This window comes from Carcharodon carcharias, chromosome 20 (genome assembly GCF_017639515.1).
Source record: "Carcharodon carcharias isolate sCarCar2 chromosome 20, sCarCar2.pri, whole genome shotgun sequence".
Classification (NCBI taxonomy): domain Eukaryota; kingdom Metazoa; phylum Chordata; class Chondrichthyes; order Lamniformes; family Lamnidae; genus Carcharodon; species Carcharodon carcharias.
The window spans coordinates 100,025,872-100,038,530 of NC_054486.1; the positions used below are offsets into that span (position 1 = coordinate 100,025,872).

Below are 12,659 nucleotides of genomic sequence, written 5' to 3' on the forward strand. Positions count from 1 at the left end.
CCCTCATCCCTGGAACCATTATAGTCAACCTTGGTATCAGCACAATGCATCCACTTACTGGGGTAAGCTTTAAAATAGGTGTCCACAAATCTGTCATGGTCATTGTAGATAGTTCGAGCCATCCCAGGCCAAGGCTTTGCAATGCAGAGAGACCCAGAGACTTTGTTCCCTTCTAACCTCCTGCCCTGGAACAGGCACAGAACAAAAATCAATACAATTCTGGAATCAAATCTAAGGCCCTAAATTAAAACTATAGAGAGCGGCCACAGAGTGGCCAACTGTCAGGGTTGGCAGGTCTGAAAATTCTTCCTCGTCAAGAATGGGGGAACAGGAGAAACTAGACGATGGGAGGCAGTGGCACAGTGGTACTGTCATTGGACTGGTATCCCAGAGACCCAGGGTAATGCAGATGGTGAAATCAGAATTCAATAAAAATCTGGAATTAAAATGATGACCATTGTCGATTGTCGTAAAAACCCATCGGGTTCACTAATGTCCTTTAGGCAAGGAAATCTGCTGACCTTACTTGATCTGGCCTCCATGTGACTCCAGACCCACAGCAATGTGGTTGACTCTTAAAATGCCCTCTGAACAAGGGCAATTAGGGATGGGCAATAAATGCTGGCCCAGCCGGTGATGCCCGCATCCCGTGAATGAATGAAAAAAAACATGAGAGAATAGGGAATAGAAAGATCTGCTGAGAGGAGGCAGATGGAATGAGAACAATTCATTCACAACTCTGTTTAAACACCAGGACAAACTAGTTGGGCCAAATGGCCTGTATATTCTATGTAATTCTCTGGAACCATCAGGCTCCACTGGGCTCTCCACCATGGGTAGAGATGACTCATTGTTTATTGGCGAATGGAAAACACTATATTCTCAGGGATAACTCACACGCGACGCTATTTCCCACACCCCCCCACCTCCCAACAGCAACATAGTAATTCCACATCGAGTATCCCATATATTCCCACTGAACCCTGGCCAGATCCGAACATGTTAAAATCCAAACTCCAAGTGCAAAAGGATGCCTCCAATTCGGACAATCTGACCTCCACAGGCCGATGGAACGTGAGGTGAAAGGAGAAAGGTCAATGTATTCTAGTTACCTGGTCATCCACGAGTACGGGGTCTATTCCAAAGAAGGGCCTCATTGCCATGGCAGGGACGATTTTTGCATCTCTGCCGGCAGGGTGAGGGGATATACAGATTCCACCAGTCTCTGAAAACAACACAAACTCTCCTTGTCAGTAAATAGATAGAGGGCCATTCCAAGCAGAGTGACTAAGAGGACAAGGTATCTGCGGTGCTCTGAAATGGTAAGAACCTTCTACACACATGCACCGTACCAGAACACGTTTCAGACAGGCTTAGCTCTGTTTGCAAAGACATTTTTCCAGATATCATTGACAACTCTCCCCCACCCCCACCCCCACTTTGTTACAGGGTTTGTGGATTTTACCAACAGTTCCTCACTCTGATAGGCCAATCTCTGTAGCTCAGCAGCCTCAGAATTCTCACCTCTGAACATGCTTTTAAGTCCTGCCCCTGAAACTTGAGCATAATATCCAGGCCGACACTCCAGTGCCATACTGACAAAGTGCTCAGCTGTTGGAGGTGGGTGAGACATTAAACCAAGGCCTTGTCTATTGGACCAGGAAGACACAAAAGATCCAATGGTTGGTACTATTTTGAAGTAGAGCAGTGGAGCTATTCCCCAGTATCTTGGCCAATACTTATCCCCAATCAACATCACTGAAAGACAGATTATCTGGCCATTGTCACATTACTATTCGTGGAACCTTGCTATGTGCAAGATGAAAAGTGATGCATTTCTTACATTACAGCAAGAAACACTTAAAAAGTACTGCTGAGAAAGTGACATACTACCAGTGTTTCGTCTTGCACTCATCCCATTAGCTACACAAGATAAACTAACAATAAAGGGTGCAACAATTTATACTGCATGAGAAGAAAGTGCTGATTGGTTGACAATTGGACTCTGGTAGAGGCATTGCCATGAAGAATGCAGCACAGATCAGCCCTGTTCTCTGCTGCATTCTCCATGGTAAAGCCTCTACCAATCAGGGTCTATTTGTCAACCAATCAGCATTCTCTTCTCATGAAGTATAAATTGTTGCACTCTTTACCGTTAGTTTATATTGCACAGCTATCTTGATTAGTGCAAGACGAAACACTTTGATAGTATGTCTCTTTTTCAGCAATACTTAAGTTCTGTACTACCAAATACTTCAGAAGTAGTTATTTGGCAGTGTAGCATTTGGGATATCTGTGGTTGTGAAGGCTGCTATAGAAATACAAGTCTTTATTTCATTAATTCTGATAGCTACAGTTATTGCAGGGCTTCAGGGAGGGGAGAGTTACCTGGGCGCTTTGTTCCGGGAGGCAGCGACACTCCTTAGGCTAAGTAGAATTTTAGAGCTAGTCAATAGTGAGAGACAGGAGGATGTGACTGCGAGTCAGGCAGATATGGGCATCCAGGGTGTAGTGACGGAGGATGCCTCAGCCCTTGGCTTTGACCAACAGGTTCATAAAGCAGATGGGCATTCCCAGTTCAGTACTGTGGGAGCTCGGTACTGTTGGAGGTGCCATCTTTTGGATGAGAGTAAGGTCTCAGCTGCATTTGGAGGAGGAGAAAAAAAATCCCATGGCATTTATCAAGGAAGAGCAGGGGAGTAACCCCCAGTGTCCTGGCTAATATTTATCTCCCAACCAACATCACCACAACAGATTATGCAGTCATTATCATATTGCTATTTGTGGGAGTGTGCTCTATGCGAACTGGCCGCCACGTTCCCTACATTATTACAGTGACTACACTTTGAAAGTACTTCCTTGGTGTTTTAGGCCTTACTGCAGTTGTGAAAGCACCCACTCCATCCCACCTGATTAAATGCCACCTCCCCCACCCCCCCGCCCCCCCAACCGCTCCCCCCCCCCCACCCCCCCACCCCACCTCACCCCCTAACCTGCCTCAGGGAACAGCTTTAAATTCCACCCAATGAATCAGAATACAGGACCTGGCAGTCAACATTCAATCAGTAGACACTCATTGCCAGCAAAAAAAAAATAGGCCTCAGGTAAAGGAGTTGGTATCCAGGCTGCCTTCTGTCTCCTTTGATACTGAAGCAACGGCGGTTTCTGTACCTGAGTCTCTGCCTCAACTGTCAATTCCAGAATCCATCTCGTGCCTTAGTCACCCTCCTGATAGCAGTCCGATATTTGCACTTTTCTGCTTCCCCGGAATCAGAATGTCTGCTGTTTTCTTTTTGGAGTTGCCCATAGCTTGTCCGCCAGCAGGGAGGGGGTTAATACAATTCCCAGGCCTATTTTCCCACACCATTTCCGCGAATGATGATTAATCCGTGGGAGAAAGTATCTTCCCAAAAGGAAGAACAGTAAAACTTGGAAGTGAAGGGCACCAGTGAAACCTGTCCGAGCTGGTCTTTGTTTATTCTAAAATGGAGCTCCAGTATTATTGATATTTAATTAGGATTAGAAAATTTCAAACTGGTTTTTCTTTCTGCTCCTGTGTCACTGCTTTCCTTAAACTCTCACTGCAATCAAGACAACCATTCTTAAAGAGATTCCGTCTTCACAAATATTTGGCAAATATTTACCTGCTCACAGACGCAATGGTAGGAAGATGTTAAACTGTGCTGGATTACACCTGCACAGGACAACATGTTCCTTTCCTTAAAATAAAAGCAAAATACTGCGGATGCTGGAAATCTAGAACAAAAACAAAAACACCTGGAAAAACTCAGCAGGTCTGACAGCGTCTGCAGAGAGGAATACAGCTAACGTTTCGAGTCCGAATGACTCTTCATCAGAACTAAGGAAACTCTTTTCTATTTTCCCTTAGTTCTGATGAAGAGTCATTCGGACTCGAAACATTAACTATGTTTCGTTCCTTCCCTGAATTCCTCAACACCCTGAGCTACACTGAGGTGCAGTTCCAGCAATCGCAGCCAAGCTCCTTGGCGGTTGTACACGTGAGTCCATACAGCGATGCCATGAAGCGCATCAGCAGGTTTTCACCACGTTAAGGGCGTGGTTGCTTTTGGCTGGCTGCTCGCCTGCTGGGGGAAGTTGCTGCAGAGGCAGGTGCCCTGTCTCTTCCCAACATCCATCAAGAATCACCGGATCAGAGTTACAAACGGGAGCCCTGGTTGATTTTGTCCCTACTCCCCAGCGATGTTGACCCCAGGCCATGCTCCTGGTAGCGCTGCCGGTCTTGGGAGAGCTGCCGGTCTTTGATTGGCCGGCAGCTCCCAGCCGCAGGACATCTGCCCCTGAGGGAGCCAGGAATCCTGCCGCTAGCGAGCGGGCTGCCTAACTGGGGTCTAATCCTGAGGCGGGTCGCGGAAATGGCTACACCGGGGTTGCCAGTGGAGCCAATGGACGGGCCCCGACAGCACAACCGCCAAACAGGCAATTGACGGCACAAGAGTGGGCCATCCAGCCCACTGTGTCTGTGCTGGCCCAGAAGGAGCTTCCCACCCTCTCCCCACTTTTCAGCTCGTGTAGTCCTAAATATTACAGCACCTCAGGCGCATTTCCGAGGGCAGAATTTTTACCTCGTCGGGCAGGCCTGGGATTGGCCCCGACCGCAATTTCACGCTGGCCAATGAACGGCCAGGCCAGCGTGAAACACGCACTGATGACCTCAGCGCTGCCTGGGTGGGGGTGCGAGCGCTGAAGTGTGCACGTGCAAGGGGGGTGGGGGTGGTGCGCGCTCAGTGAAAGCTCCCCGAAGGCACAGAGCTGCGTCGGGGAGCTGACGGTTTTTGACGTGAAAAATAAAGATTTCAAAAATAAGGAAAACATGAACCCCCCACGTGACGCTGTCACACAAGCAGGGACGCGTTAAAAATGCTTTTTCAACACTTTTATTGTTTTCTTAGTCACTGTCGAAACCTCATCCCGCCCATGGATGAGGTTTCGCAAAAAATGCAACGGCCACTTTCGGCCTAGTCACCAACCCGCCTGCCTCAAGGTTGGACGAGCAGGGAGAACTTCACTTTAATTTATTGATTAATGGGCTTGGCAGTCCTCCTAATTGTCGGCGGGCCCGCTGCTGACTCCCACGCGCGCCCACCGAATCGAAATATCACGCGCTATTGTGGGCACACGCCCACATGCCAAGCTGAAAATCCTGCCCCAAGTATTATTTAACTGTGATGAGGGTTTCTGCCTCTACCACCCTTTCAGACAGTGAGTTTCAGAACACAACCACTCTCTGGGTGAAAAATTACACTTCAGCTCCCTTCTAATCCTCCTACTAATTACTTTAAATCTATGTCCCCTGGTTATTGTCCTCTCTGCTAACAGAAATATTCCTTCATATCCACTCTATCTGGACTCCTCCTAATTTTATGCTCATCAATTAAATTCCTCCTTAGCCTCCTCTGTTCCAAATAAATCATCCCCAGCCTATCCAATCTTTGATCATAGCTAAAATTCTCCATTCCTGGCAACCTCCTCGTAAATCTCCTCTGTACTCTCTCTCGTTTATCACCCCCTTCCTTAATGCTGTAATCAGAACCATACACTGCACACTAGCTGCCGTCTAACTTATTTTAAACAGGTTTAGCATAAGCCCCCTGCTCTTATATGGGGCTCATACTGTGAGAGACTCCAGGCTCTTCACAGGTGACTGGCCACTTGCCTCACTAAGCATCATGACGGTGCACCGGCTGTGCCACACAGCTTGCCGATCTCCACCTTCTGAGCCATTGTCCAGCTAACTTGTTAGGATCTCCTGCCTAATCCACCACTCCCAGCCTTTGTGCACATCAGAAGGGGTGGCATCCTCCACCACACCAGCCAAAGCTGATGGGCGCCTCACTTAGCTTTGCACGGCTGCCAAGTTGAGAACCTGGTGTCTAGCCACGGGTGTGTATAACCGGCTACTTGGAGTCATAAGTTAAGAGTTATGGGACACCTGTTTCCCCTACCCACGCCTCTTTTGACATAGGCACACAGCTCAGTAGGTTTACTAGCCCTCATAAACATCTCCCATGTTATAAAAATTGTTAAAAATTGTTGCCTCATGACATCTCTGCTTCTTTGCCAATCACCCTAAACCTACTTCCTCTGGTAACTGACTCTCCTGCCACAAAAAAGACTCCGGTATTTGTCCGGGAGGAGGAAACTCTCCCGGAACCAGGGTTACCAACTCTCCAGGGTTGTCCTGGAGTTCAAGGAGTTAGAGATTAATTGCCAGATCAAACCTGCTAATAATCAGGCAGCAAAATCATTGGGGCATCTAAATTGCGTTTCATCTTATATTGTTTGAACACTTCAACTTAGTAGTTAAAAGAAAAAATCGGAAATGGGAATAAATCAACTGAGAGGCAAGCGGCACATGAGATTTCACATATTGATCGACGGATGGCAGAAGCAAGTGGGGGGGCTGTTGGAGGCAGAAGGTCATGTGATGAAATATCCAGGAATACATCCAACCACCAATTGGCAACCCTACCCCAGAGGGTTGTGGAGGCTCTATCGTTGAAGACATTTAAGGATGGGGTGCATAGATTTTTGGTCTCTCAGGGAATCAAGGAGTGGGAAGAAAAGTGGAGTTGAAGCCCAAGATCAGCCATGATCGTATTGAATGGCGGAGCAGGCTTGATGGGCTGAATGGTCTACTGCTGCTCATATCCCTTATGTTCTTGTGTAAGAATCCAAGCCAACATTCCTCGCCCACCGATATTTCAGAACTGTTGTCCCCCACACTTCTGTTTAATTCAAAAAAGGCATAAAGCCTGATGAGTGCGAGACAGAAAGCTTCAACAGCGTGTCCCCTTTTTCAGCAATACTCATGTCTCTCTCTCTCTCTCGATCTATCCACCTTACATTGACTGCTCTTCAAGTTAGGGTGTGAGGAAATCAGGACCACTTATGCTAATACCATCACAAATATGGGACCATATTACAGCACCCGTAGGGCTATAGCCAGAGGGCACCCAGTACGAGTAGAGCCACATCCCAGCAAGACATCAACAAGGGGAGAGGGGTGAGGTGAGAAAGGATAAAGTGATGTTTTTATTAAAAATTACAACTTTTGAAACAGTTGCTTGCATTGCCCTCACCCTTACTCTCTTACATTATCGTTTTAATGTTATATTTAAGCTTAAGCTGTACGTATATCTTTTAACCTGTAATCCTCCACAAACCCACTGTTCCTCCTGGCTATGGAGAGCAGGAAAATCTCCCGGAATCACGGTGAGCATTCCTCTCTCAGATAACAACACCCCCCACAAGACAGATTCACTGACTCTTCTCCTCACTGCTGCTTGGTGCAGAAGTGGCTGCTGGGTTCGCCTCCACAGATATCTGGACACTTTAGACGATCCACGTACAACACACCGGACACCAACCAACAAATCAGGGGAAAGCCGCAACATCACATGACAAGCTCTTCAGGCCCTTGTCCGTTCAAGGAAGTTGCCAGACATTTTTCTATGCGGACGACGCCTCTTTAAGGCCAATAACCTCAGTGACAGCAACAGCTGTTCAGACAGCTGCAGTGGTTTCCAATCGCAGCACAGACTCCCCCCCACCCCCGCCACCCCAGACTTCAGCATTTTACAGCTGAGTTGTGTATCTCTCAACTCGATCAGAGCTTTCCATTCAACTTTCCCAGACATCCTGCCAAACTAATAGCTCCGCAATGGTTATTTGTCAGTCAGAGAACCTCAGAAAAGTTCTCTTACATGGTTCTCATAAATGGTGCGCGATGCGGAGGTCTCCTGACTAACAGTCACATAATTGAGCAGTCTCTCTCAGTAATACAGAGCTTGAGTATTGCTGAGAAAAGAGACATGTTGTCGAAGGTTTTCATCTTGCACTCATCAGGACAAATGCAAGAACACCAAATTTCAAAAGGAGCGACAATTTATACTGCATGAAAAAAGGGCACTGATTGGTTGGCAACTCAACTCTGATTGGTTGAGGTATTGCCATGGAGAATTCATCAGGGAACTATTGTCCCCCCACGCTTCTGTTTAATTCAAAAAAGCCTGATGATTGTGAGGTGAAAAGCTTCATCAGCATATCTCTTTTTCAGCAATACTCAAGTTTCTCTATCTCTCTCTCTCTCTCACTCTACCACCTTACATTGACTGCTCTTCAAGTTAGGGTGTGAGGAGATCGGGACCACTTTTGCTAATATCATCACACACTCAAAAATATGAATCCATGTTACAGCATCCATAGGGCTATAACTAGAGGGCACACAGTACAAACAGAGCCACATCCTAGCAAGACGTCAACAAGGGAGAGGAGTGAGGTGGGGAGATGGAAAAAGTGATGCTTTTGTAAAAATTACAATTTTTGAAACAGTTTCTTGCATTGTCTTCACTCTTACTCTCTTACATTATCATTTTAATTTTATATTTAGGCATAAGCTGTACTCTTAACCTGTAATCCTCCATGAACCCACTGTTCTTTCTGGAGATGGGACTCACATCATTCAAAAGTGACCAGTTCCGCCACTAATTGAAGCTCAGCACTGGAAGACCATTTGAGCAGGTTTTGAAAAGCCTTCTTTTGATGTCTTTTAGCACCAAATGCAAATGGCTGCCTGTCAACAAGTTATCTTATTGCTGCCTCGGACAGTGTGAGCACACGCCTTCAAAGCTTGGGGTCTGCATAAGGGATCACTGGAACACCTCAATATTTAGAACTGTAGCAACAATCATCTATATAAGGAGCTGATGAGTTCACCCGTTGTCTTGGCTAATATTTATCCCCCCCTCAACATCACTAAGATAGATTATCTGGTCATTATCACGTTGTGGCATGTGGGAGTTTGCTGTGAACAAATTGGTTGCCACATTAGAGCAGTTACTACACTGTAAAAGTGTACTTCATTGGCTGTAAAGGCTTTGAGACATGCTGAGGTCTTTAAATGATGCTATATAAATGCAATTCTTTCTGTCATTAAGAATGTAGGTTGCAGCAGTGCTTGATGTGCTGGAAGGCATAGCACCAGGAAGAATTTGCCTTTGTCTCTTACTCCCACCCTACAATGATGTACCCAATCTTCATTCAATTCCTTCAACCAACAACACAGCTGAGATCACAAATGGAGGATCGTTGGACTGGTATATGTAAAACAATTCTGATCTCCTCTGCCTCCAGTGTTCCAGAAAGGTGCAAGAGTCGGTAGATTTAATTTTTTTTCCATCATCCTTGTTGCCACTTTGTTGTATATTTTATATCTCGAATCTATGCTGAGGGGTATGGGTAACAGGTTTTATTCACGGTGCTTCATACAATGCTTTAAAATGTCTGCTCCATGCTTATGGTTGTGCCTTCCAGTGCTTCCTACAGATTTGTTTACTTTTCTCTGACTCCACGTAAGGCTTAATCAATCAAGCACAGTGAGCATTAATAGTAAACAGACTCAAATAATCAAATACAGAACTGAACCATTGAACAATATACCCAGCCCCCACCCCCAGTGTTAAACACACCATAGACTAGCGCATGAGCATTGCATGGTATGTATAATAATGGGCCTATATTGGCTGTGCCCGCTTACCTGTCTGCCACCAAGTATCCAGCACTGGACATCGGCCATCCCCAACAACTTTATAATACCAGTTCCATGCCTCGGAGTTGATGGGTTCTCCAACTGAGAAGTCAATCAGAACGTGAAAGTTAATTTCATTCATTGCCAAATAAATATGTTAAATGAGACCCTGAATTCTGGAACAGAAATTATACTAAACCTTTCAAAAGCACTGCTTGAGAGCTGGAATATTGTGCCCAATTATGAGCATCATACCTTAGAAAGGATGTCAGGGCCTTAGTGCAGAGGAGATTTACTAGAATGGTACCAGAGACAAGGGACTTCAGTTATGTGGCGAGACTGGAGAAACTGGGATTGTTCTCCCTTAAGCAGGGATGGTTAAGGGGAGATATAATAAATGTTTCAAAACTATGATGGGGTTTTGGTAGAGTAAATAAGGAGAACTTGTTTCCGTTCTCAGGCAGGTCGGTAACCAGAGTATAAAGAGTTACTGTAAATGTCAGAACAGCTGGGGAAGGGATGAGAATTGTTTTACACTGTCAGATGTTATGATGTGGAATGTGCTGTCTGAAAGGGTGATGGATTCAATCACAACTTTCAAAAGAGAAATGGATAAACACTTGAAAAAATATCTGTAGAGGTATAGGGAAAGAGCAAGAGAGTGGGACTAATTGGATAGCTCTTTCAAAGTTGGCACAGGTAAGATGGGCCAAATGGCCTCCTTCTGTGATGTACAGTTCTATGATTCATTGACCGACGGGTGATCAGCTTCCCAGAAACTGGGTTACGGGAACACAAGGATTATAGTCCTCAGTTGCAACGTCACAGTGTCTGAGTTCATAGTCATACGGGGTCAGGGAGTGATTGGCAATTTGCCACTCATTCCAGTCAGAGTGTGGGAGAGATCAGTTATCTCTTCCCCCTTTAACTGAACTGCTGTCCCTCTGCCCACATCCAGACTGACAGGTGCTGGCAAGTAATCCACCGCTGGACATCTTCCCTGGGGAGCTACGTGAGATCGACCTTATGGGCGGGGAAAGGCACGTGTTGATGCCTTGCTCACTTCCAGCACCTTCCCCGAGCAGGTTAACATTTCCCAGTGCAGCCTTCAGTGGCCAGGCACCCACGTGGTCCTGTCACACAGTACAGATTACATACTGACCTGTGCCCAGCGTTTTCAGTGAGGAGCGATCGTGCGACTTCACCCATGTATCTCCGTACTTCAGCAAGAGTCGGATTGCTGTGGGCGCGCAGTAGAAATGATTGATCTTTAACCTTTCAACTGTCTCCCAGTAACGGCCTAAACATAGGGCAAGAGAACCATCCTTCATACACGTGTCTTGACAGTGAGTGCATTCAGGCTATTCAACCACAGGAGGATCACAGCCCAACCCGATTCCAGCTCATCGCATGGCCTTCCAGCTCACTGCCTAGAAATCTTTTCTATTTTCTATTTTGTGAAGGACTTTGGAATGCTTTTCTACATTGAAGGTGCTATATAAATGCAAATTGCCATCGGATAGCAATCTAGAGTAGGTACTGAGGCCAAAACATGCTGAGGCTGAATGCAGGGACCCTCCCACTCCTGCTATACCACAGTCCAGCTTACTCAACAGAGAACAGGAAGTGAATCTGAAACTTTCCTGCTGGGTGTATTATTAACGCTCCTTTGAAGCGGTTTGGAGTTTTTGAAGGTGCTATGTAAACTGTATGTTGTTGCTGTTGTTGTGACAAACTCAGCGAGCTGTACAGGGATTATTTGAAGCTATTTTCCACGCAGTCAGAGAGACAAGTGTGAGAGTAGGCAGCTCATACTGCCAGGGGCATTTGGAAACATTGTACGGGAATAGGCAGAAGACAGATTCCCTCCAGCACTGAAAGGGCACTGTCATAACTCGGCCCCAGCGAGCAACGGAACCTACGGATTGCTAGATGTGAAAAGGCCAAGATCCAGCTAATTTTCTCCTTTTACCATCCTGCTAGTCACGAGAAGCAACGATAATGAGAGTTGTTGACTAATTGTAGCAATCAATCTCTATCAATTCCAGCCAGGCATGAGGCTCACTGGTCAAGATTTTTGGGAACTAAAGCCTTTTCCTCCCAAGCAATGTTATACTTGCCATGTGTCTCAAATTAATCATATACTAAGTATTCTCCTGAAAGAAATGTACTGAATTTGGATGAATCAGCACTGCTTGCATCACCTGTCTCCCTAAGGAGTCTGTTTCCATAGATTGTGCACTCGTTCACTGAAATATTGGGGGTAATTTTAACTTAACATGCTGAGTGGGAAACCTACGGGATTGGGTGACATGCCAATTTTAACCCTCGCCCAACATTACTTTCCACTAACTTCAATGGAGGTTAAAATCGGGTGGGGTATAAACTCAGCCTTGTGCCTGACCCCGTCGCTTTCCTACTGGGTGGGTTAGGCTACAATTAACACCGATATTGTTTCCAGCCAATTAGTTTTGAATTCCCACCGGTCCCCACATCACATCCCCCCCCCCAGCCCCCAAAACCACCTCTTTAAGATCAGGCTGCGTCCTTTGGTCCTGCTGTTCTGGACAAAGCGAACTAGCAAGTCAGGGGGGCAGGATTTTCAGCTTAGCGTGTGGGTGCCGCACCCGACGCGCATGAGGCACGAAATAGCGGGTGGGGACATCGGCCGAGCGTCCCAGTGTCATCGTGAACTCGCGCGATATTTTGGTCGGTGGGCGCACGCGGGAGTGGGCAGCACGCCCGCCGACGGTTAAGAGGGCTGTTAAGCCCATTGATCAATTAATTAAATGGAACTTTTCACTGCCCGTCCAACCTTACGGTTGGCAGGCGGGCAAATAGGCCAGGCGGCCTTTGTATATTTTGCGAAACTTCATCCATGGGCGGTTTGAGGTTTCCAGCAGTGATTAAAAATAAACAATAAAAAAATGTTTAAACTCATTTTTCACACGTCCCTGCTCGGGTGACAGAGTCACACGCGGGGATGTGTTTTTCTTATTTTTGAAATCGTTATTTCTCATGTTAAAAATCTTCAGCTCCCTGAGGCAGCTCTGTGCCTCCAGGGAGATTTCACTGAGTGCAACCCCGCCCC

General features: G+C 46.3%; 1 protein-coding gene across 1 annotated transcript in view; it reads right to left on the reverse strand.

The window, feature by feature from the left end:
- LOC121292511 (acetyl-coenzyme A synthetase 2-like, mitochondrial) overlaps positions 1–12,659 on the reverse strand; it is a 72,605-nt gene that overhangs the window by 10,929 nt on the left and 49,017 nt on the right. Inside the window, exons 7-10 of the mRNA XM_041214569.1 lie at positions 10,731–10,868; positions 9,578–9,670; positions 1,113–1,225; positions 59–185 (exon numbers count right to left, since the gene is read on the reverse strand). Coding sequence (XP_041070503.1) covers positions 59–185; positions 1,113–1,225; positions 9,578–9,670; positions 10,731–10,868 — 471 coding nt within the window. The remainder of the gene's footprint in view (positions 1–58; positions 186–1,112; positions 1,226–9,577; positions 9,671–10,730; positions 10,869–12,659) is intronic.